Source organism: Adelges cooleyi, unplaced genomic scaffold (assembly GCF_023614345.1).
Source record: "Adelges cooleyi isolate 19-005CV unplaced genomic scaffold, UGA_ACOO_1.1 ACOO_flye_CR_arks_rails_tigmint_CR_PRNA_21, whole genome shotgun sequence".
Classification (NCBI taxonomy): domain Eukaryota; kingdom Metazoa; phylum Arthropoda; class Insecta; order Hemiptera; family Adelgidae; genus Adelges; species Adelges cooleyi.
In genome coordinates this window covers 13,721,553-13,747,541 of record NW_026095871.1, presented here as the reverse complement: position 1 = coordinate 13,747,541, position 25,989 = coordinate 13,721,553, and the positions used below count along the sequence as shown (strand labels likewise).

At 30.6% G+C, this 25,989-nt stretch overlaps 1 protein-coding gene across 4 annotated transcripts; it reads left to right on the top strand.

Annotated features, from left to right (window-relative positions):
• Positions 1 to 1,125: 1,125 nt before the first annotated feature.
• On the top strand, positions 1,126 to 25,736 carry LOC126834072 (transient receptor potential cation channel subfamily A member 1). Of its 4 annotated transcripts, none has more exons than XM_050565710.1 (20): positions 1,126 to 1,233; positions 1,402 to 1,550; positions 4,093 to 4,272; positions 12,436 to 12,592; positions 13,070 to 13,160; positions 15,357 to 15,552; positions 17,235 to 17,444; positions 18,640 to 18,876; positions 18,956 to 19,156; positions 19,520 to 19,811; positions 19,879 to 20,215; positions 20,294 to 20,438; positions 20,517 to 20,609; positions 20,692 to 20,913; positions 21,520 to 21,788; positions 21,986 to 22,112; positions 22,198 to 22,491; positions 24,307 to 24,466; positions 24,825 to 24,952; positions 25,350 to 25,736. In XM_050565710.1, the coding sequence occupies exons 2-20, from the start codon at positions 1,452 to 1,454 to the stop codon at positions 25,497 to 25,499; spliced, it is 3,588 nt and encodes a 1,195-aa protein (XP_050421667.1). In that variant the 5' UTR covers positions 1,126 to 1,233; positions 1,402 to 1,451; the 3' UTR covers positions 25,500 to 25,736. The 4 variants fall into 4 exon arrangements, with proteins under 4 accessions (XP_050421667.1, XP_050421665.1, XP_050421668.1 ...); XM_050565708.1 differs by having other exon boundaries at positions 1,219 to 1,311; XM_050565711.1 differs by lacking the exons at positions 1,126 to 1,233; positions 1,402 to 1,550; positions 4,093 to 4,272 and adding an exon at positions 6,713 to 7,224.
• The last annotated feature ends 253 nt before the right edge of the window (positions 25,737 to 25,989 follow it).

The window sequence follows — 25,989 nt, the reverse complement described above, 5'->3', positions numbered from 1 at the left end:
ACTTTTATGTGCCTATGACCAATTAACAGTGACATAAGATTAGTCTTTATTAAAAATATTTACTAAGAATTACTTGCACTGGTAATCAAACAGTGTATAATAGACTAATAAATAACCATAGTAGTTGTATAAAAGTAATATTGTTTTAATAATTTTTATTTTATAAATAGGTAAATACGCGAAAATTAGTTGCCTGTAATTTGCAGACTATAAATAAATAAATGTATTGAATTATTACGTAACATTATTATTTGTTATACTGCAATTACAATGTACACTGTATTCAAATTAATAACTATTGTTATATAATCCAAAATGATCTTTTAAGAGTCTACAGTCTATGAAATACTAAATAATTTGAGTCTACACAAAATAAAAAATAAAATATTCGTTCAATGGTAGACACTAAACAGGTTAATTGGCTAACACACACGTTGCGTCCATTGTTGTCAAAAAATTATACGGTTTGGGTCGTGGTTTATTTTTGCATGTATTTAATCTATGTTTACTTAAGTTTATAACAAGTTTGTAATACTATTTTTAATTTATAGCTTACTACTACTAGGTAATACAGCAGCAAATTGTCTGGTCAATTTTATTCAAATATTAATTGTGAAATTAGAAAAATTATATTTATAGAGGATAAAGTTTGGTGTATAAATTGTTGAACAGCAGCTGTGTGTAATTTGTACATTATTATACTTGTGCTTCATTTTCGTTTGATTTTCGAGTGAAGTAATTAAGGATAATTTCGAGATAGTTCATAAATATGTTATTGTGTATTATTTTTTTTTTTTTAGGTTTGATTAAGAAAGTCACATGTTAAGAGAGACCAAAGGCGGCGGAGGTGTTGGGTGCTAGTAATTATTTCGTCTTTTATGTATATTGCGTTTTTAATTTATTTATTTTCATAGAGGATATATAGGGTATCCTAGCCCCTCTCTTACCCCTTCGCGCACGAAATATCCAGTCGTTGCTTGCCACGTTCTGCGTGCGATTTAATTTCTCTGTCGCTCTTTCAGAGTACAAATGTAGGAGTGCGCTCGTTCGTGTGAGTGTGTATTTGTATTATAATCAACCCACGAAAAATAGAGAACGCTTAAAAATGCTGTTCGCAAGTCGACAGTGGCGATGTTCAGAGGGTAAAACAATTGAATACATCGTACGCTTTTATAGCGCTTCATTGCAGTTGCCCATTGATCTCCGGACGATCTGCAGCCATCCACGGCACAGGTAATATGACCGGCACACAGCAGTATCGGAAAAATTTCACTTTGAGCCAGCGAAAGCACATCACATATGTGCGAGCAAGTATACTTAACAAAAATAAGTGTTTTTTTTTTTTTCGTTGACATGTTTTTAGTTGCATTAACACAATGGTAAACGTGCATTATTATATAGATCATGACTTGACACGGTGTCGGTTATCTGGAAGCGGTTGCGGCTGCAACATGAAGGAGGAGTCGCCAAGAGGTGGTAGCATAAGGTGGATGTCGTGGGTGCTAGGTGGGAATAAAAATGTCCAACGCAACGAAGAACCTAAGGCTGGGGTAAAGTACTTACATACACTCAATTATCCCTTGTGTTGTATTAAATCTATTATTATCCATTATTGAAATATAATAATGATGATAACGTGTCAAGCTACACAACAATAATATATTTTGCTTTTCCAAAAAGAATCTGAGGTTTCCGAATTTTTTTTTAGTTTTAATCTCAGGATGGTGATAAGAGTATAAGCCCATAATATAAATCATAATCAAAAATAGAATAACTTGGTATTCTGTCCGTATGTACGTTAGTGACGGGAATTCGATAATCCGGATTTCACAAAAAAAAAAACGATATTTAACTTAAAAATCGTTTAAATAATTTAAGCAACTTAAAAATCATTATGTTTAAAAATTAAAATTGAAGAAGTTTTGACAATTTTATGTTTGAACACTTGATTTTATTGGTATCAGTCAAACTTACCTTAAACATTTTGACCTTGATAAGAGTTTTCACAACTAGTTTTGTCTAATCGTAACACTTAGTTTAATTAATAATAGTGTTTTGGGTTTTGATTGTAGATCGGTAGAGTTTTATCTAAAAAATACCTTTCCAAAAAAATAGTGCAATTAAAATGTGTAGGTACACATATATTATATAGGTATATATAGATATTTATATTAACAACGATAGCCCGGATTTCAATAAGTGTCGCACTTAATAAAGTTTTAGTTTCAGAGCTATCCATTTTATTTTTATGTAGGTTCCTCATGGGAGTCATCTATCTAAGTAAGTTCCCACTTCTTAGATACTTAATAGAATGTCGTGTCACATTGTTTGTCTGTATGCAGTTAATAAATACTGAACACAATTATTGTGCGGCTGCCGTGTCACCGTTATGTGGATTTTACTTTTATTTGCTTTTATTTTCTATTTCCGGAATCGGCTATGGTGAGCAAAAGAATTCAAAGTAATGACGATTGATTAAAAAATGTTTTAAAGTTAGAATAGTAAAAAGCATGACATTTTTTTATTCAGAAACGCTTAACGCTCGGTTTCAAAATTATAATTATTATATTTGGCGTTAGAAAATTGAGTGTTAAGTGGGTGTGGGACAGTTTTAGTAAAATAACATATTATATTGAAATATAACCCAGTCCGCTCAGTTCCTATTTCCAATAGATTTTCTTTAAAATTAAAAAGTATTGTGTTTCTTCTAAAAATTGAAAACAAACGGCCCATTGTTAGTTTTCATCTTTGAATAGCCTCGAAATTTAAAGATCGAAATTTGAGATTAAAATAAAATTATTTACTTCCACGTGGCTTATTAAAGCACTTTTTATTTTTGGCCTTTGAATAAACTATTTTCCTTAGTCGTACTCGATATTTATTAAAGTCATTTTTTAATAATATAATTCAATAATAAACAATTTGATTTATTATTTATTTTGTCTTATATTTCCAATAATACGAAATGGAAGTATTACATAATCGAGTAGATAATAAGGATTCACCTTTTACTTTGTTCATCTTTTAAATTGAATTATCTAAAAAAGAGTGAAGTGTTGTAGAAATTAGAAACGATAATAATTGAGAAACATCTTTGTACAACTAAAAAAACTTTAAATTAATTAACTGAAAGATGTAAGTTGTAACATTATGTTTAAGCCGTTCAGTTTATTTTGAGGCCGCTCGCCAATTACTTTTAAATGACGGCGTTATGGGCGAACGGGTACTTAAGATGTACTAGACAAGTTGTTTCCTATTATCACTAAACACTAAAATATTATTTGTTGACTATTTTTTTATCGTTTTGTGATTTTTCTAAACTAATGTGGGTAGGTTGTAAAATCGTGAACTATTTATCGTTTGTTAAAACTGATCCCTTTTATTACATTTAAAATTCCTGAGCGATGTTCTGACTTAACTCAAAACCGTATTTTGATTTTATATTTGAAATTATTTTTACTTTTAATTTATTCTAAACGAATAATCTAAAAATGTTTACCTAAAAATATACTAATTACTCTCCTTCGTCTGCAGTTGGGTAAAAATGTAGTTCACCAATGTTATAGTGTTTTTGACATGATTAAAATCGACAACTACCATCTATGATTGTTAACATACTTTAAATAAAACCATATAGATGTCATACTAATGTACATTTCGATAAGTTGATTTTTTTATGTCCCTTGGGTAATACATACATGCGATTACATGCAAGATAAATAACAATGATTACCTTTAGTTTTGGATGTTATATATATATTTTTAATGCGATTACATGCAAGTTAAATAACAATGATTACCTCTAGTTTTGGATGTTATATATATGTTTTTGACTGATTAGACATGCATTGAAATACATACAAATTAAAACGCATATCGAGTTAAACAAATATAGCATGCAACACTAATATATTAATTTACTCGATCGATAAACTTGAAAGTGGAAGATGAACATTATATAGACATTTAATTTCAATAACTTTTAATGATTCTATGTAACAATTCGATTCATTATTCATGTATTATTATTTAATTAAATACATTATAATTCGTATTAAGTTCTAAACTGCTGGTCTATTGTTGGGACTTTAGAGAAATCGATTATGGCAATTGATCCAGATGAGAAGAATACACGAAAGTAAATTAGGAGGAACTACTCGCGTATTGACATCCAGTGAAAAACTTTGTTTGGCGCCACATATTTTCCGTCAAAGTTCAACCGTGGATGGAGATGTTTGTCTATTGACAGACAGTCCTTATAGAATACTAAGAGTAAGTATAAAAATTGAAAATGGTTACATAATATTCAATACAAATATTACATACAAATTTTTTTTTCTGGAATGTATTGCTATGAAATCAGTAAGGCGATAGAATAAAATAATTAATATATTACCAAATGCTTACTATATACCAGTTTCGAAATTGGAGGGGGTACACGTACGCCGTACTCCCATCGGCCTTCCCCAAAATCCTTCCACTAATTCATAAAGAAATACACAATATTTTTTCAAAAATACATAATTTTGAAATAAATTCCAAATGAACGATATCATGGTCAAGGTATATATATATGAGCTAGAAAATTTCATTTTTCCCAAAAATAGAACTCTATTTAGTAAATGTCATCTACAATATTACGTGTTCCGCCTGAAATACATTTTTGGCTACGTTACTGCTATATAATAATAAAAATACGGGTTAACTTTTAATTATGATTATGTCTGTCATATTTTAACATGTAAGAGTTATTCAAAATGGGAGAATGAAAACTATTTAAAAGTAGACAAATATAGGTACGTAAATATAGGTGTTATCTTTAAATCCATAATAACTAAAAATTGCTTTATTTAAATATTTGTTTTCTTTAAATGGATTTAATTCCCTTAAGATGCGACTGATTATTATTTAGCAACGTTGTATACGTTTGTTGTTTGTATATAGAATATATTTAAGAAAAAACCTAAAATATATAAAATAATATTATTTTGAAAATGTATAAATAAAATAATAGTCGTTATTTTTATCAATGAAATTCATTTCTAAAAGGTTTATAATAAAATTTTAACCTTCAAAATCCTGTTGAAATTTCAATTAAAAGTGGCAACATTATTTGTAAATCAAAGGTTTTTAAGATGTCACGTTTATTTTAGCGTGGATCATGTAATTGATGACTTAATAAATTATGGATTGCTATTTAAACGTTTAATGAAATATTTAATTAAATTTATTAATAACGTTTTTATGAGTATTTAGGAAATCTGATAAGTGTAAATAAAATATATAAAGCGTACACCAGAAATATATTCAGTCATTCGAACGTATCTTGTTAAGTCAAGTCTAAGGTTATTCATAAAAAGTTCGTCTAGAAATAAGAAATCACGACTTGTAATTAGTAGTAAGTAACAAGTATAAACTATTAACAAACTAACTTTAGGTCTGTCACTCAACAACTTCTAATTCTGTACTTTTTTTGATTTTGTTACAAAAGTTCGCTTACAAATTTCGTTACTCCTATGTGTGTTGTTAACAGTATGCATGAACAATCAAATCTGCAAATACGGGGGTTAGGGTGGGCTTAGCCCTATCAAAAAAATTAGGTTATGCATACAATTTTAAAATACAAAAATATGTTTACTTATACAAATATTTAAAAAACAATTTCCAGCCCCCCCTCCCCGAGTTAAAAATTGAAATTGCGCCTATGTATTCTGGATAAATTAGGTTAAGTAATGGTAGAACTATAGGAATTATTTTATTAAAAACTTTTCTGGGTGGCCATTGGCAACTAAGAATAATTTTGTAAATATAATTCATACATTTACATTTTTATTAAAGTTTATATAATTTAACTTCTATTTACATTAAAATGTATTAATTCTGCGAGTAACCCACTTAATCGATTGGAAGTAATTTAATTTGTTTAAGCGAGTTTAGGTCTCAAAAACACGACAGCTCTAGAAGCTTCAGTATAATCTAGTACATATAACATAGCGTTGTCTGTTATTATTACTTTTTCTTATTGTCTGTTCTTTTACAATAATAAAATCACGCACCCAATTTTTACTATATACAGTTATGGTTATTTCAGTTGAGTAAGAGCGTTCATAGGAATTTAAGTATTATAGCGTCTACAATGCATGCATAACTATATTAAATTATTTACACAACAATAACGCCTCAGTTATATCCTACTTGATTTTGACTTTTCTAGATTTCTTCACTTTTCATTTGTTTTAAGAGGGTGGGGTTGGAAAAAATCATAAGTAACACTCACATTTGGGTTTCGACTTTTATTAATATTTTTTTGTCTATAAATTGTAACAAAAAATAAATATAAATGTATAAATTGTAAGACATAGTCAAAAATATTTATTTTCACAATATTTTATTGTCACTGCTACATTGTGTTTGAGTCGTTAAAAATATTCAAAATAGAGTTCACTGACAACAATTATTTTTAGCCCATCCTTCCTTTAGAAAAACTCTATATATGCCGCTATGCCGCAAATGTCATTTTCAGTGCACAAAAGCAAACAATGAGTAATATAGGGTAGGTAATTTTAAGTAAAAGTTATATGATCAAGTTTTTTTCAAGTTCGATTATTATATTCGGGTAACGCACCCAGACGTCGTTATGGTAACTGAACCGTCGTGCACATTTTACTCACCTTGGGCTGTCTTAGTTCTACCGCGTACCTATGATAGAACGGTCTTGCTAAGTTTCAGACAACCCCGTTATTTTATTAAAAATCGCTCGAACTAAAATAACGTCCATACTTACAAGTAGTTTTTGTACATTTTTCAACGAATGTAAAAAAAAAATACTTGTTTACCTCTTTATTTATATTCTGTTTGTATTCTCTCCAACCAAAAAGCGCTTTTGTCGTTTACGACTAATAAAAAAAAAGCTACCATTTTTTCAAAGATTTGATGTATTATTTAAAAGTAATTTATGCCTTTAGTCACCTGTAATGTGTTGTCAATAGTATTTTTCGAATTATCTTTTATACATTGGCCAGTCAAAATATGTTCACAAAACATGCATTACCGCACTTAAACTAGTTGTTCGTTAGTCAGACGTATACTTGTTGCTTAGTGTTAGCTATTTTCACCAACACTCGTATAGACACGATGGCACCCTGGAAAGCAATGCGAAACTGGCGTAAATTGTTCTACGGATTCGAGGTGGTAAATACACTGTCTGCAGAATTACTAGTCAAGGTAAGCAAGCATTTCAATTATATCTCATACAACAGCTGGGACGGTTTAATCGCGTTTAGCTGTACCTCCTTTTTATTTTGTATGACATGTGATGTTTTAGGAGAACGAATACAGAATATTGGAAAAGTGCCAAAATAATAATATTATACAAAATTATATTGAAACGTAATATCGTGTTCGAAAATTAGGTCTATTATATTAAATACTAAATATTGATAATAATTCCCGCATGAGCTGTTAAATCCGAAAAAGACAAGTAATATAGTTGAAATAACCGCTAAAATTTAATAGGACCCAATATTTTAATAAAGATCAAAAGTAATAAATATTAGTTTTTAGTTCCAAATTCAAATTTACTTGTGTTTTAGAACAATAAACATATTAATAAATATAGACTTTAAAATTGGTTTGGGAATAGGTATTTACTGGTTAAATACAAAATCTAAGTTTTTTTAACCTTCAAATTCTTGTATTATTTTGAATGGAAGACATTATTTAAAAAACTTGTACGATTGTGAGAAAAATTTAAATGTAGTAAATATACTATTTTAAAGTTGTAAAAATAGGTATGCCGTATGTGGTAGCTTTACTTAGTTTCATGACCAACAACAGGGTGAAAATTGTATCATTTATTTGTACACAGGCTATCTAGATTTGTTAAAGAAAATTAGTTATCGAGTCGAGCATTTTTTCTAATAAATGTTTAAAAACAAATTTAAAAAGTAAACTAAATAACACCAAACTTTGTCAATAATCAAATATGTGAAAACTTTCTCTTAATTATTTCTATTAAACAATACCTATATTGTGTTAACGTGTCCGGAAAAGCGGTTTCCCAAAGGAACGTTTTAGGTCTGATTTGGTTTTTTGTTTTTATTGGGTAATTTATGTGATTAATTAGGGTATACAAAAGGTTTAGTACATAAAATAATTAATTAGCCTACCCACGTTACTCAGTAGGCTATGTTATGTGTGTAGATTTAGGTTCGAAAATTCCTCGGTTCGATTCTTACCCAGCTGAAAGACTCATAGTCTATCCCCATCATATACAAACTTGCATGTAAAAGGAGAATTTATGATTAAAAATACTAAGTACTAAGTGGAAAACTAATTGGCAAGTACATAAGAAAATTAGTATTTAACGGCTCTAGTTTCGAATTGATGTTACAATATAGTATTATAAAATAGTATGTATTTATCAAACTTAAATATATTTAAGTTTCAAAATGAATCACTTAATTTATATAAATTTAATAATGTCTCATACATTTATGTTTTACCCGCGGTAATTTGCAGTACTTCGACAAAACATAGTTTCTACAAAGGAAACAATGCAAAAATGCGGTAATAACATAACTGTTTTTATCTTTAAAAAAATACTAATTGATAAAACTATATAACGACTCAATTTGTATTCAAATTAGATTAGTCAAAACTGCATTTTTTATATTTTGTACTCTCATAAGTTGAAGTAAAAATTATAAAAAAAACTATACAAACCATTAATTAATTAAGCCAGTAAAGTAGGATGGAGGCATATACTAGTTAGACAGTGGCTAGGTACACTTACCCTGAGGTTTATCATAATACACAATAATTAAAGCAAGCTTATTTTAGTTTTTGTTACTGTGTAATGCATGTTTATTCTATTTCTTACTTTCAACGTTAGCTGATTGAAGATGAAATCATTTTACATAACTATAGTACTTGTCATTTCAGAGAACTTTATATTAAACTTAAACCAGTGTAATAATCTTACCTTGAAGAAACGGTCTCTGATTTGTATAAATATTTATTTTCTCAATTTATTTATTTAATATTTATGTTTTTATAGTAATCCAAGAATATTCGTGAAAAAAGTATGTACCTACGAACATGTTATATTAAGCTCGGCTTTTAGCAATTTCTTGTCTAATCTCTTTACTTCAGCCGTTGTTATTAATACAATAAAACATTTTTATACTCTGCCAGAGTTTAGCTTATTGTTAGTAAGTTAACGAGTATATTGTTGAAATCTAGGATTTTTAGTAAGTTGGAGCTTAAATATTAATAAAAATAATATATAATATACTCACCGAGTCCTTGGCCATTTTTTAATTTAGGTTATTTTTTTAAATATCTTGTTGAGGTTTGATAAAAATGAAATATAATATAATTGTTAAGCATAATAGTTGCTTAATGTTTTTAAAATGCTTCTTGTAAAATTATTAAATTACTAATATTATACATTTGGGTATTAGAATTTGATTCGTAAATATTACTCACTCAGTAAGATGGCTAGGGAGGGGGGTTCGGCTGTGGGATGAACTGTATTATTTTGAATTCTAGGATAACACAGCAACATTTTAAATATTGTATTATTATAATTATTAAACATCGAAGCTAAAAATAATTTAACGTTCTACCACCAATTTGCGTACAGTTTAAAGCCAAAATTATTACATAGGTTTATGTAAAAAGGTCAATGGCGGCAAGGGGTAGACTTTTTAGTAATTAGCTTGTTGCTCTACTATTTTTTTAAGTATGCACCATTATTTTTGGCATTCTGTTCACATTCGTGTCAATTAGCATACAAATAAAGTGTTTCGATTGTGATTCTTTGCGTCTTTCGCCTTTCCAGACACTATGTCTTATGTTTAGTTAGAAGCACAGATACATTTTTGAAAGGAATGAATTTCCACATGAACAACGAGGTGATATTTTTTAACGAAGACACAACCTCGTTAGTTATTGACATCAATTTGATTTTGATTTTGTGACAAGTCGGTGTACAGCGGTATTTTGTTGTTGTCTGCAAGGTTATTTTTATAAAAAAAAATTGTCAAAGGGTGCAGTTCACAAGAGGAATTTGATTTTTTCAGAGTACGAAATTCCTTCTCGAATATTGTGCAATACAAGCAGAGCGGAATCATACAACTTTTATTTGGAACTCTGAGTAAAAAAATAAATAATATAACGTAAATTCTGTAGTGTAAAATGTAGTGTCTAAGACAAAATACAATATTATGTTACCCGTTTAGAACATGTTTTTATTAATTATTATAATTAGTTTAATTGCCCCATTGATTACACACTAATGGAAAACTGTTAAAGTATTGTGTTACTGGCTATTCGATTACAAAGCTTATGATTTTCGTTAATGAAGCCCTTAATAACATGTACTTAAATATTTTTTGCTAGCATTAAAAATAATTAATCATTATCATTAAAATACTGAAGCGCTACTATAGGTCTTAAAACTAAGGAAATTATTGAAATATAATTTTTAAATTTATCTGAAATTTGAAAGTCTTATAATTACATATTCGGTTGAGCTTTAGTAACCTTTTCGAGACTTTTATTTATTCTGATGTTTCGGACTCAATGTAGAATCCATCTTCAGAGCGATAATCACCGTTCCGTTGTCGTGACTTTACTGACTGGCAAATCATATACTGAACAGAGAGCAATAGAGACCGGATAAAAGTACACTAAATAGATGTCGACTACAAAAGAATATACAAATCTGTAGTAGTCAAACATGCGGAATCAGCGGACATAACATTCATACTAAACAAAGAAGCTAACTTCATAAAAAATAAGGTTCAAAAAAGCAATAGAAATTTAAAAAATGTTCTATATTGAACAATTTTAGTGGACGAGATGGTTGAAAAATGAGCAGTACATGGAAACCAATTATTCAACAGGAAAAAAGAAAGAAACTAATTAAACCGATCAATACCAAACAACAGAGAAGCAGCCATTGTCGAAACAAATGAAAGTTATAGATGCAAAAAATGAAGAGCAATATGTAAAGAATGCCAAAAAAAAACAGCACAATGTATAAAGAAAGTGACATGACACGTTACGACATGTTATTACCTACACGACAGAACACGTAGGCACCCCCTGATCGAGATAACACGGTGCTTTCAAAGATGCGAGACGCATAAACAGCGGTAGGAAATATGCTAATCAGCGTGGCTTTTATAAAGGTACAAGGTTATTGCATATCCCAACTTAATTATAATATTATCATATTGCATTGCATCATTGTTTTGTTGATAAGTATATACATAATACTTTTATAAAATAAATGAATTTGATTGGCTGACCCTTACGATGCCATTTTATTTTTATCATCCAAAATTTCGACGAAGAGGGAGTAGACATGCAATAACCAGGGATATTTAAATCATGCCAGTCAGTATAGTCACGACAGCGGAAATGGAACTATCGTTCCGAAGATAAAATCTGCATCGTATTCGAAACATAAGCATAGAACTGATACATCCGAAAATTATCCACATAATATTTCAATCTATAAAAGCTTTAACACATAGAAAACGAAATTTTGTTTTTAAATTTTATAATTCGTGATGATATATTTGTGTATAATTTCCATTAAATACTTTACATTGTATAACTATAATTATATTACTATTTTTATAACTAATATTAGTTTTTTTGATAGATACAAACTATAACAGATGTTATATTGTAATTTTGAATAGAAGAATTAGAAAATCAAAATGTAACATACCATTTTCACATAAGCGCAAGTTACCTAAAGGTTTTAGAGGATCTAAGTCCCTAATAATATTTAAACTAAAAAATACAATTTGGAATTACAAAAGTTTTATTAGTTTTTGGTTTTTTTTTTTAATTACACTTTAAATTTGACAAAAACTTAGGTAAACTAATATCTTTTATAAATATATTTTATTTGACTTATTGTCTTTAGTGAGAGCTAATGAAGTTTCCGGAATTTAGCTGCGATAAAGTTAGTAATTATCCGTCAATTAAAATATATATATCAAATACATTTAGTCAAAATTTTAAAATTATATTTAAATGAAAAAATATATAAAGACACTTTATAAAATCGATACTAATACGATATTCATTACATGATATTAATACCATTCGTTTCACGTTTGGCCAAAAAAATGTTATTAAAACTCTTTGCAAGTTGTCAGCACGTGCCTTGAAAGTATAGTACAAAAAAAAAAGGTCTTAGAAGCTTATTGTGGCGGCCTTAAAAATTAAATTTAACTTTGGCTAGTTATAGTTAACAGGGCGTGTAAATAACAAAACAAGAGTATGAAATAATGATATATTATGAGTATGAAATAGTGGGTTAGGAGGAAACATTTTTTTAATAAGATTTTTTTTTATACAGCTGAAAATTATATTATAAGATGTTTATTTAGATATAACAACATTTTTCAGGCTGCCGAAAGCGGTAATTTAGATGATTTTAATCGTCTTTTCATAGCAGAACCCGCTCGTCTGGAAGTCAGAGATTCCAAAGGTCGAGCAGCTGTACATCAGGCAGCTGCCAGAAATAAGCTGAATATATTGCAGTTTATCAGAAACCACGGAGGAGGTAAATAAATATTTCTTTAAATGACCGATTAAAAAAAATATGTGTTAGACAAATTTAATTACTAATTAATTGTCAAATTATTATGAAAATGTTAGTGTACTTCATAAGGGTTGGGTACTATGTATTTAGTATTATGCTTATGATATAATAATTAAAGCTAATTAAAACGCAGTAAACAAATTATAATATAATGGCATACCAATTTAAAAGATATTTTGGTTTTAAAAATAGTTTATAATAAAAACTAGTGTTCTTAGCTCATACAACTAATTAAATATAAATCAAATAAAGTAATAACAAAGCAAAAATACTATTAAAATATAATATCAAAAGCAACAATATCAATTATAAATAAAAATAACAAATGCATAATACATTACATAGCAATCAAATACGATACGCTAGTTTTTTGCCATTAAATTATAAAAAAGTTCGTATTTTGTTAAAAAAAGCTTATTTAAATTGTTTTCGAAACAGATTTAAACATAAGGGATTCTTGTGGAAATACTCCACTACACATTGCTATTGAACACGATTCACTGGATGCAGTAGAATATTTACTTCAAAAGTAAGTAATAATTATATCTTTATGTAAGCCTGTTTTGATTAGTTGCAATAATTGTACATATATAAATATACAATATGAAAATTGTACATAACATAACTGACTTTTCGTCATTTAGTCAAGTTACGAGCCAGGGGGGTGGGTTAAGATGATTAGGTTCTCATAGTTATTTTTTATCCGACTAAAAAATATTTCTGGAAATAGATGCTGTCATGTTTTGTGCAGTAATATAATGTTCGAATATAAATCCATCGTTTTGAAAATAAACCGATAAAATATTTATAAATATTTGAATAATAAAATTTAAAAATAAATACAGAAAACTAATATATATTGTTATTTTTTAATACAAATGAAATTTAATACAAATAATAGAAAAGCAATATTACTGGGTTACCAACGCGTTCGGTTAACTCCAGTTAAAATCGTTAATAAGAAATTATTATAATATAAGCTTTTTAATACTACCTTTCTATGACGCACGAAGCTGAATTATTCAAATTAATCGAATGAATCGATTATATTCACAACCAACAACAATTAAAATCTTTTCAGTCGTTCTTAAGTCACCCGCGGTTAAGTACTAACATATTATTATCATTTGGTTCCTCAACCCAAGGGTTTTCGTAAATCGTACACTTTTGATTGCAGAAATAGATAAAATTGTACTTAGCATTTATGTCCAAATTTGGACAGTTAAGTCATTTTTACGACCACTTGAACATTAGTATTTTACCATTATTTTGTATGCACTTCAAAACTCATATAGCTTGTAAGAGCTGTAAACAAATTATTGCTTCTCTTTTATTAGTTTTTGTTAAGCAATCGTATAGATGCGCAAAAGTTAAAAACCGATAACATAACATATGTGAAGTCTGAACTCCAAATTCGAAGTTATATCAATCAAAAAAGTTTATACTGTTCAGAATTACAAATACTAAATTCCAATTTTTGATCATTAAATAATTACCTTAAAAATGTTTTAGAATACAAGATAATACAATTTTACTAAAAAGTAAATTCCGTTTTTTTTCTGTAAAATAACTGTTTTAGATTTTAAAGGTTATAGAAAGATTTAGTAATTTGAGGGAAAACTTAAGCGTCCTTTATTAATTTTGTTTAAAAACTAGTTTAGCTAAAACAATTATTTCATAGAACAAAATACTGTTAAGTAAAATTTTGATCACCTTGTGACATTTTTATAAATCAAGGTTGAGTATTGACGTAGTAGATTTATTATAATTGAGTTGATATTTTGTGTATAGCGCATTTGATTTACAATTTGTTTTACGCCACGTCGCTTTCGGTTTACATTCATGTACAATTCCAAGATAGTTTCCTTATTAAGTGAACATTGGTGAAACCTGTAAGGTTTACAATAAAAATAAATGCATATGTTTGAATAGTTTTGAAGAGGGTTGACATAATACTAAAATTATTCAGCAACTAAGTTTCGGAGCTGTTGTAGTTTTTGACTTTTGACCTTGAATTATTTTTTCGTTAATATACCGTACTCATATTCGTCCAAATAATACTAACGTTTTCTAACAGAAGTTTGTGATTTAGGTACAGTTCTGTTACGAATCAAACTCGACGTAGGTAACTTTTAATTAAAAAACGAGCGAAAAATAAATTTATAAGTGTTAAGTCAGCCTCTTCACCCAATGTAACTAGCAAACCACAATTTTATGTCTGCATTAGACATAAGTATATTATACATAATATACTTAGCTAACTTTCAGCCTAATTGTATTATAAATACAATATGTTTGCCACACTACAGTTTAAGCTTCTCTCGTTGAAACCTTCCTTCTTTTTACTTTACCATAAATCCTAATAACTCGGAATCGACTACCCTGTTCCTTAACCAATCCGCTCAAAGTGATAATTCCTGTAATTCCCGCACTTTTACCAGCTATACTTACATCGTTGTCAGTAATTATCACTTACAAATTTTATTTGTGCATTTCTCTTTTTATATTTTGTCATGAAATTTACTCATTACCAAATTTTCTGCTTCGTCGTTCTCTCCCATCATAAAGTGTCCACGTACCTCTTTCCGTCTTTATAATTCAACCCACAACGAAGCTCGTGGTAAGCACTGAATTAAATTAGTTATTATTATTCCTAATTACTAGAAATCATTTTCAACGTGAAACTTGTTGTGATACATTTCAAAAATAATTTCCTTTGAAACAGCGGTGCGGATCCGAGTGCTTTGAATGATAAAAAACAAGCAGCCTTACATTTGGCGGTCGAGTTGAACAGAGTGGCCGTTCTTCAAGTAATGTGCAAGTTCAAAGACCGAATAGACACGGGACAAGGTGGTATGCACGGCAGAACTGCCCTCCACTTGGCCGCCATACACGATCATGACGAATGCGCACGTATACTGGTGAGTAACGCAGAGTGTATGCTACTAGAAAGCCTATGGGATTTGTATATCAAGCACGTTAGAGAAAAATTCTGATGGTTTTCTACTTAAAAATAGTTTTAAACAAATGATTATTTGTAGATAACTAATGTTCTAAAAGCTCTAACCATTGTATTATGTATACACTATATCCACTATAAATTATGTATAGTGTAGACAATGTCCGTTCTCCATGCGTTTTCAGGTCACCAGTTTCGGAGGTCCAAAATTAATATTTTCCTCCGACGAAGATCCGATTCAAAAAACATATTACTTTATAGCGTGAGCACTTTAATTTATTCAATTTCATAAAAGTTATATTGATAACAACATATATATAATATATATTAGGATGGTCCTTAAAAAGTCAATTTTCGAATTTTAACCTCGACGCCTAAAGTTTTTCTAAATACAACAAAAATAAGATAAAAAAAAATTCGAAAAATATGATTTAACATATGATTTTGACACTTGTGCACAGATCAATGCATTTTCAAAGTACTTTTTTTCTTACTCTTTAGTGTAAGTATCAACCCTTGTGGAAGTGCGACTTAAAATTAATATTTTTCGATTTTTTTTTATTGTATTAAGAAACTTTATAAGGGGCGTCGAGGTTTAAATTCGTAAATCTACTGTTTAAGGATCACCCTATTATAATATATATTATATCCTTTTTGTCATCGTACCAATGGAATTGGTTTCAGTTACTTATACTCGATGTTCAAAGCATGCTTGACATGGAAAAATACTTTGATTCGTAACCAACGGTGCAATAATTTCCCTCTAAAGGTTTGACTATAATTTTTGGAAAATATTACGAGCGTCCTTTACGCTAAACATTAACACGAAAACACTAAAATTATTCATTATCAACAGCTGGTATTTACACTGAACATGCTAAACGTTTTACGTTATGATTCACAAAAACGAAACACAAATTTGAAATTTTCGATGAATATTTTTGAGTATTTTATCGTTTTGTTGGTTTGATCTTGTATATTTTCCTATTGGCTGACCCAATAAGTACCTTTTTCCACTTGTAGACAATTAAACTATCGTAGAACGAATATAAATAATAATTATATAATTTAACGTTTTTAATTAATTTTTTTTTTTGTATAGTAATAAGTGACGGCTATGTACGGTTTTTCAAGGTGGGCTGAATCACATTAGGTTACACAATTGGCTTTATGAGTTATGTGACTCTGAAAATTGTGGGAGATACTAGTACCTCTTTTACTGAATAGTAGCCGCCACTGAGTTATACTTTATTTGTTATGAGTTATGTGTATAGACAAATGCATGAAAGTAGAGGTAATTTAATAATTTCCATTTATTGTACAATATATATTTTTATATGATGTACAGTGTACATTCAATAATATAAATTTAAAATCAAAATATTTAGTAGGTACTCGAATTTCCATAGAGCCAATATAAATTTGATTGGTTTAAACCACGTTGTTATTTATTAACGATAACTCGGTGAAAGTTCGTGGACAATCGCTAAAAGCGCTAGTATATATTTTATTGGAAATAGATCATCAACTGGTATATTTTCAGTATATAACCCGGTGGTTCGAGTTTAAAGGGCGCTTATTGTTTCCCAGCTGACGACCTAGGACGTATCGGGCTTGACGGATTTCATTTTTTTTAAATTACAGATTCGAGATTTGGGCGCGGACAACAGACAACCGTGTCATAATGGATATTATCCGATTCACGAGGCGTCAAAAAACGCAGCATCCCGGACAATGGAAGTGCTTTTGCAATGGGCTGAGAGCAGAGGCAATTCCAGACATCAAATGATATCGTTTTTCGACGCCGAGGGCAACGTGCCACTTCACTCCGCTGTACACAGTGGAGATTTCAAGGTAAATCATGTGCAAAAACAATACAACTGAAAGTAAACTTGTTAAAGTATATCGTGTAACAACTTCAGGGGATTAGATTTCCTTTCGTCGACGAATTTATCATTTTACATAATTCGTGAATCGGATCGAATTGTTTTCGAAGTTGCTTTTTTTTTTTTCTAGAATTTTCTTTGCTCACGAAAAATGTAACGTAAGTGATACAATTCTAATTTTCACTTTTGAATGTAATAATCTATTTTTTCTAAACTCTTAAAGTTCGTTTGAAGTAAACAACAAATGGACGAGCAATGGCCTTATTTTGTTGTTTGCACTATTTCATAAAAATAGGATCTTATGTTGTTTAATGTACCTCACTCAAATGATGAAGACTTGCGATGTTAATCACAGTTAGGCGTATTGGAATATTTGAGCTCAGTCCTCACTCTGCCCTGATCGAAAAGAAAAGCCATTATCAAACGTGAAGTTATCATTTTAGTGGAAATCAAAATCGCAAAGTACTTATTAAAGACATTATTAATCAAAGAGAACGATACAGTACACTAAAATACGTTATAGCGAAATCATTTTATTATTTGTTACATTGTTGGTATATAAGCCTAACTATCAAATGAAATTAGTATTACAATTGTTATTTGGTATTATACGTTTAACTTTCCGAAAATTTCTTACCCGGACAATTTATTTTACTACAACTAGTTTGCAGTCATAAACTAAAAATATATTATTAATCCGTTCCCTCAAAGGGTGAAAACTATTTCTTTATTATTATTTTTTTTTAATAGTTGTTAGAATCCTAGAATTTTTACTGATGGTAGATTTAGTAGCTATGATAGCAAAGTACAAAATTATTATTGAGAAAACGTTATAATATTTTTTGCTTATATATCTACAGTTAAAACCAGTTTTACTATACTTAAAATACATAAATTGTTTGTGCTATAGTATGTAGTAATACAGTATGGATAAATCTATTGCGCTGCATAGATATTATTTTATTTTTTGTTTGATAATTAATAGTTTTACCGTGTCTAGTATGGTACCGAAACATGTTGTTAACGAGTTATTTTCATCATACATTTCATACCCATTATGCGGATTTATGTAATTAACTATTGCACATACACTATTCATACATTTTTGGTTATATTTTAATTTCAAATACCTATGATATCAAATCACATCGTGGGATTTGCAGGCCGTTGAGTTATGTCTGAAATCTGGCGCAAAAATATCCACGCAGCAATACGATCTTTCGACACCAGTCCATTTGGCCTGTGCACAAGGAGCTATCGATATAGTTCGGCTAATGTTTGGATTGCAACCGGCTGAGAAAACCCAATGCCTTTGCTCTTGCGATGTGCAGAAAATGACACCACTTCACTGTGCCGCCATGTTCGATCGTTCTGAAATCGTACAATACTTAATCGAAGAGGTGAAGAGATAAAACGGGCTTAATTGATTTATTCCTGTTAATTGTTTTAATTCTTTCTGATACGTCCTATGTGTTTCAGGGAGCCGACATGAATGCTCTCGATAAGGAGAGTAGATCTCCATTACTCTTGGCGGCCAGCAGGTCTGGATGGAGAACTGTGATCAGTTTGATAAGATTGGGCGCCGACGTTCAAGTAAAAGATTCCAATAAAAGAAACGTGTTGCATCTTGTAGTTATGTATGGTGGACGTCTAGACGAATTTGCACATGAAATCACAATGGTGATTTATTATAATGTTTCATTTGATGACACCTTTTTTTATAAATCAGGAAAATTTTACATAGTTCTGATAGTCGTTTAGTCAGTTGTACAGTCTGATTAGTCGTTTTATGTGTAGAGGCTAAAAACTAGTTATCTTAGATGTTAAATAACTATTTTAAATATTGATAGAATAATAAAATGTATTTATTTATAAGCATATTACCTATAGCTTTAAATCTAGAAGTTCAAACTTAATTAACAAATATTTTCCCAAAATCAGTAACTTTTATTTCAAAGATTGATCAAGATTTGAGACTAGAAATTAAAAAATATATTCAACGTTGGCGATAGAACGTCCGTTTGATCGTGATAGTTTTTTCAGGAAAACGACCAAGAAGCTTTGGAAATGTTGTTGAACGAAAGAGACATTACAGGATGTTCGCCATTACATTATGCCAGTAGAGGCGGTCATATCAGAAGTTTAGAGAGTTTAATACGTTTGGGCGCTTGTGTTAACATAAAAAATCACAACGGGGAAAGTCCTTTACATTTCGGCGCAAGGTATGGAAGATACAACATTGTCAAAAGATTATTAGATTCGGAAAAAGGGGCGTTTATCATCAATGAATCGGACGGAGACGGACTCACCCCATTGCACATAGCATCTCAACAAGGTACTAAATATTGATTAACGGAGGTACAAGGTAACCGTTTTGATTCCATGGTTTATTTTGCACACAGGTCACACTAAAGTCGTGCAGTTATTCTTGAACAGAGGCGCTCTACTGCATCGAGACCACAAGGGTAGAAATCCATTACATTTGGCGGCAATGAGCGGACACACTCAGACTATTGAACTGTTACATTCTGTTCATTCGCATCTTCTAGACCAATGCGATAAAGACAAAAACACTGCGTTACATTTGGCTACAATGGAAAACAAACCGAACGCCATTACATTGTTATTGTACATGAACTGTAAACTCTTGTTTAACTCGTTAGACCTTAGCGCTATTGATTATGCCATTTATTACAAGTTCCCTGAAGCAGCATTATCAATGGTCACTCACGATTCTAGGTGTTTTTTTTAAAAACTTAGTTAATACGTGTGTATAGTAATAGTTTATTAGCTATAATTTTTAATTTTCGGTTTTAGAGCCGAAGAAATCATGGCACTGAAATCCGATAGACACCCTTGTGTCACACTGGCTTTGATTGCGTCCATGCCTCGTGTGTTTGAGGCCGTGCAAGATAAATGTATCACAAAAGCCAATTGCAAGAAAGACTCAAAACAGTTTTACGTAAGTCAACCTATTGAAATCCAATAAAATGTTATAATGTATTTTATTTGTTTTTTTTAATACCGCTTGTTTAATTAGATCAAGTATTCATTTGCTTGTCTACAATGCCCGGCGATTCAAAAGAACAATGTGGCCGGTACCTTGAAACGAACACCGCTGCCAGCTTTAAATGTAATTCATCCAACTTTGATACCGACTTAATTAACTTATTTAAAAACACACTCTAACATGACTGATATTTTCTCATCCATAGGCAATGGTAAATCACGGACGGGTTGAACTCTTAGCGCACCCGTTGAGTCAGAAATACTTACAAATGAAGTGGAATACTTACGGGAAATATTTCCATCTGGCGCATTTATTATTTTTTACAATATTTCTGATATTCGTCACTCTATTCTCTTCGCAACTGATGGTGCTTTCTAGTTACGACGACCTGTCCAACTTAAACAACGAATTATTATCGGCTGACATGGTACGATCTAGGTTTTTTTATCCATTCGTTATAACAGAGGCGGACTTGACTATTGGCTTATACTGTTCTACAAGGGAGGTTATATAGAACACAACAATGTATGATTAGATTATAAAAAAATATTCGGCTTCTCTTAACTTATATAAGCGATCCGTTGAAGCACTTTTCGAAATTATTTATAGTTAGACTAATATTTCTTTTTTAAATATAACAAATTTTCGGAAATTTAAACAACTTTTTGAAATTTGTTTAACTAGCAAATTAAAAATGTGTATCAAGATATTTTGTTACTTAATGTTGTCGAATTTTCATGATAATTCATGATCAAAATCGAAGTGCGCGTCGTGGAATTTTGTCGAAATTTTAATGACACGCTTACTTCACTTGAAAGTAAGCGTGCCATTATAATTTCGTCTTCTTCGTTTCTAACGAATACGTGATTAACTTGCGGACTTGTTTATTTTACACATTTAATGTTGTAGGCTTCTTCTTATATTGTGATTTAGGGTAAAGTTAAGGGTAACTCAAGAACGCTTTGTCTTAGTCGGTCCGCCTCCGTACTTATGGTCAGTCCTAATGGAATGAGTTTGTTGAATCCGTGTTTAGACAAACGCTAGCCAGGCCACGCTCAAGTCCGTAGCGGTGATGATCATGATCTACGTGTTCATCAACAGCATACGCGAAGTAATCCAGTTCTACCAGCAAGGATGGCCGTATCTATTGGACCCGACCAACGCGGTGGCCATACTGTTGTATTTTTCAGCCGTGGCAATGATTTCGCCAGCTTTGACCGGCCGGTTGATCGAATATCAAGTATCGTTCGCCAGCTTCACCGTGTTCCTCAGTTGGTTCACGTTGCTTTTAAATTTACAAAGGTAATGGAAACGCGCGAGCACAGCCGTCTCGAACGATTACGTCCAATAGTCAGTAGTCACGGTCGACGTGACATTGTGTAGACTGAAAACGGTTTAATCGTCCTCTTAAGATGATTAAATTCGGTTTGGTTTTCGTTCGACCGTTTTTGACAATGTACATAGTTTATTGTACACGTGCGTTATTTTTTTCACAATAGATTCGATCAAGTAGGGATCTACGTCGTTATGTTCCTAGAAATATTACAAACGTTAATCAAGGTACTACTCTTATTCTCCATACTGATTGCCGCTTTCGGTTTGGCGTTTTACATTCTGTTGTCGAAGGTGAGTTTTGCACGGCGAATCGAATGCCGAATCTGTTTTATTTTTATCTGATATACATGTATAATAATTTTGTATTGTCCCTAAGGGTAACCATCTTTCATTCAGCACCGTGCCGATGTCGTTGTTGCGGACTTTTGCCATGATGCTGGGCGAAATTGACCTGCTCGGAACCTATATACAACCGCTGTACAGCAATGACGGCAACGGCGATGACTTTGGTGAAATCAGAAGCATACCATATCCGGTGCCTGTGTTTTTAATGCTTGGCGTATTTATGGTTCTCATGCCTATATTACTGATGAACTTACTAATTGGTCTGGCCGTTGGAGACATCGAGTCGGTCAGGAGAAACGCACAACTGAGAAGATTGGCTATGCAGGTGGGTTTAAAAACAACTGAGGTTAATAATAATAAGGTTATTTTTTGTTTACTGATTATTTAGTTCGTTTTAATAAAACTAAAGTTACAACTAGCCACTAATTGATATTGAGATATTTCCGGATAGTCGGGACGAGCATATTGTGTCTAAGTGTTCTTAGTAATGGGAAGTACAAAGGAATCGAATTACGGAAACTCCACTGAAATATTCGCATCAAAGCTAATGGAGTAATTAAATTAAATTTGAGTTAAACATCTAATTTAAGTATAATAGAGACACGTGTTCACTAGAAATACGTCCGAGGTCTTCTGAAAACGAGGTCAACGAGGAGCCTTTCTTTAAAAAGAGTCTTGACAATATTGTTATTAACTCAGTTATGTGTATAATTTAATTTGCGAAACAACTGTAATTATAATTTATAAATAATAGTAATAATTAAGTTTATTAATAGAACAGTCTAGGCATTGAACCAGTTGTCTTTGAGTTGATAGACAATTTAAGAAAATAACCAAAAAGCTATAATTCGTTATACTCTGGACTAACTTTAGGGCCTATTATGCCTAATGAAGTGCTTCATAGCGGTTAAATATTTAGTGGTTCCATAAACATGTAATAGTAGCCCATGGTTGGCCCATTCAATTTATGAACCATATAATATTATATTTATAATTGTGTTGCCCAACCCGGCAGTAATAAGCTTGTTGTAGTTATTTTCGTGAATTTAAAAATCGAAAAGCTCTTAAGATGACGTGATACGGGATACCCCTATTTATTAAGGAGTTGGGTACAGCCTATTTGTTACAAACGTCATTTGTTGACCACGTCATCAATGTAGGTAAATTTATAAAAATAAATATGGGCAGTGCTTCCGACGACTCGAGACTGATTACTAAACAATTAAATTAACCTAACGCTTAGTTGCAAAATGTAAAACAATATAAAAGACATTTAAATTCAATGATATTTTGTCAGTCGACTTTACCGTAACCACATGTCATCAGTCGAGAGTACTCGGTTGTCGCTGTCCGTCTTCAAGGTTTAAGTTCGAGAGTTCGTTCATTCAAAAACGTGAAAAAATGTATAGCTATTTAAAAAAAAAAGTAAAAAAAAGTAATTTGAAATGTTAAATATTAAGCTTAATATTAGGTTTATTAAAAAAAGGAAGACATTGCCTCCAAAATTTTGTTTTTGTTGTAGGCACTTTTGCTCTAAAATTATCAGGGAGCAAGTAAATCGCGTTCTGCGTTGGTATATAACGTTTGAAACTTTTTTTAATTTATTACTGTAATAAATGTAAAATAATATATTTACTATTTTCCTACATAATTAACTATTATAGCTCGTTGAAAATGTATTTTTATTTGTTTTCAATTACTCAACTATTTGGACGAACATAATTAATATGTAAATGAAAAATTTTAACGCGAGAACGTTCGAACAGCCCGACAGATAGGTACTATATTTTATTTTCGCTTTCCAAGATATATTAAAATACCTGTTTTAATATCACTAGTAATGTTCAAAATCTATATCGATTCTTGAGTACTATTACTTCCATTCCCTAGTCTAGAGTTTAACGTTTGTTTTTCATTAATATGGAAACGTTCTTATGAAAAATTACAATATTATTGGCATTATTTATACATCTGTTGGTCAACCGACGGTCAGCATAAAACTAGTCGAAATAATAATAATTCTATTTAAAATAAATAATATTTTACGATTTCATTTAACAATAATGTAAAGTATGTTGGACGCTGTTAATCTTAGTTTTGTAGAACGTCATGGTGTTGTGTTTATGTGTATAATTTCAAGGTCGTGCTGCACACCGAGCTGGAACGAAAGCTGCCACACGTGCTGATGGAGAAAATCGACAAGACGGAACAAATCGAGTATCCTAACGAGAGAAAAACGAAAATGGGTTTTTTGGATTTTATCTTGGGCAAATGGTTTTGTAACCCGTTTTCCGACGACGGTAAGAGTACCAACAATCATATTTTCAGCTCCTCCGCTTGGGTTTACGGTTAGTCGTCCGCGGCCGTAAGTTAATCCCAACAGTGTTGCTGCGTTTACACTTTTGACTTTTCGACAGACATTTAAAAGGATGGCAGTTGCGCCAATAGCAGAAAATATGTGCAGCCATGTAGATTAATAACGATAATGGTTTTAGAGATTTGAGGGGGAAAAGAGGGATAATAAGAGATGGCCCTGGCCCTAACCCATTTCTGGTCGGGATGAGGCTCGAAAGAATAATATTATAAATTCAGTGTAAACGCAGCACGGCACGCGTCGTTTTTAATGTGATTTGTTTTTTTTTTTTTTAATCTTCTCAGCTATCGAAATGGTATTGGAAAACAACGAAAACGATTTAACCGATGAAATTGACAAAGTTAAGGACCGGTTGAAAGTGATCAGCAGCTCGTTGGAAATACAACAGACGTTTCTCAGACTAATCATACAAGTTGGTCATTGAACAATTATTAGTAAACAAATGATGCGTGCTGAGAAATCATAGTGCCACTTAGAAAAAAATTCAAAAAAATTACACGAGGGCCAATAATAAAATGGAATTCATGAAGTTATCGTTTCTAAGGTTCAAAATAATTAGTTTTAGCGTAATATAGTGAATTTTCATATTGATCTCAAGTAATTATTCTTATAAAAATTACTTTTTCAAACGATCACTTTAAACGCTCAATACGTGTTAGTTTTGAAAATAGAATAACAAAGATTTTAATTTTCTCTAAACATAGATAAAAACCTGAGAACTGAAAATTTCAGATTGTATAGTATGATTTCTCAATACGTGTCTCCATTTTATCACCGTTCAATAAATAATGTATTTGTGTTTCTCTCAGAAAATGGAAATAAAGACCGAAGAAGATGAAGTGGACGAAGGAGTGTTTCCGAATGAAATGACCAACAACCTGAATGGAAAATGGTCTACGCCTCGAGTTAGAACTAAACTCAAACAATCTTTTAGTTTTTCAAAATGTTATACGAAGTAGAATAATATAATATAATATGATGTTTATGATATGAATATGATGTTTATTTATTATACGCCATAAAATGATAATTACAGCTCTTTGTAATGTTTTAATTTTAACTATTTTATTTACTTAATTACAAGATTTACATGTTCTTATGTGAAAATACTTATAAAAATATCACTTACCTAACACTTGCATTTTAATGTTATTTATAAAAAACTAAAATAATATATTCAACATTAGATACACTGATTTACATATTATGTTATATTTAAACGAATCAATATTATATAACTATTATCAATATAATTAAAATTAGAACACGTAGTAATATTATATGTATTAGATTAAATGATGGCATAATTATTTAGCCATTTTGTATTTTTGTTATTACAAATTACAATTATATGCGGTTAGAAATTATTTAACGTGCCTGTATTGCTTTAAACGATTATGTATTGAAATTCAAATACCAGTGAAAATATACTTGTACAGACACATATAT

Excerpts from the sequence above, each read along its gene's own strand:
- LOC126834072 (XM_050565708.1), top strand. The coding sequence starts at position 1,239 with ATGACCGGCACACAGCAGTATCGGAAAAATTTCACTTTGAGCCAGCGA. Across the intron at positions 13,161-15,356 it reads GTAGAATATTTACTTCAAAA|CGGTGCGGATCCGAGTGCTT; the intron begins GTAAGTAATAAT and ends CCTTTGAAACAG. Across the intron at positions 22,113-22,197 it reads TTTACATTCTGTTGTCGAAG|GGTAACCATCTTTCATTCAG; the intron begins GTGAGTTTTGCA and ends ATTGTCCCTAAG.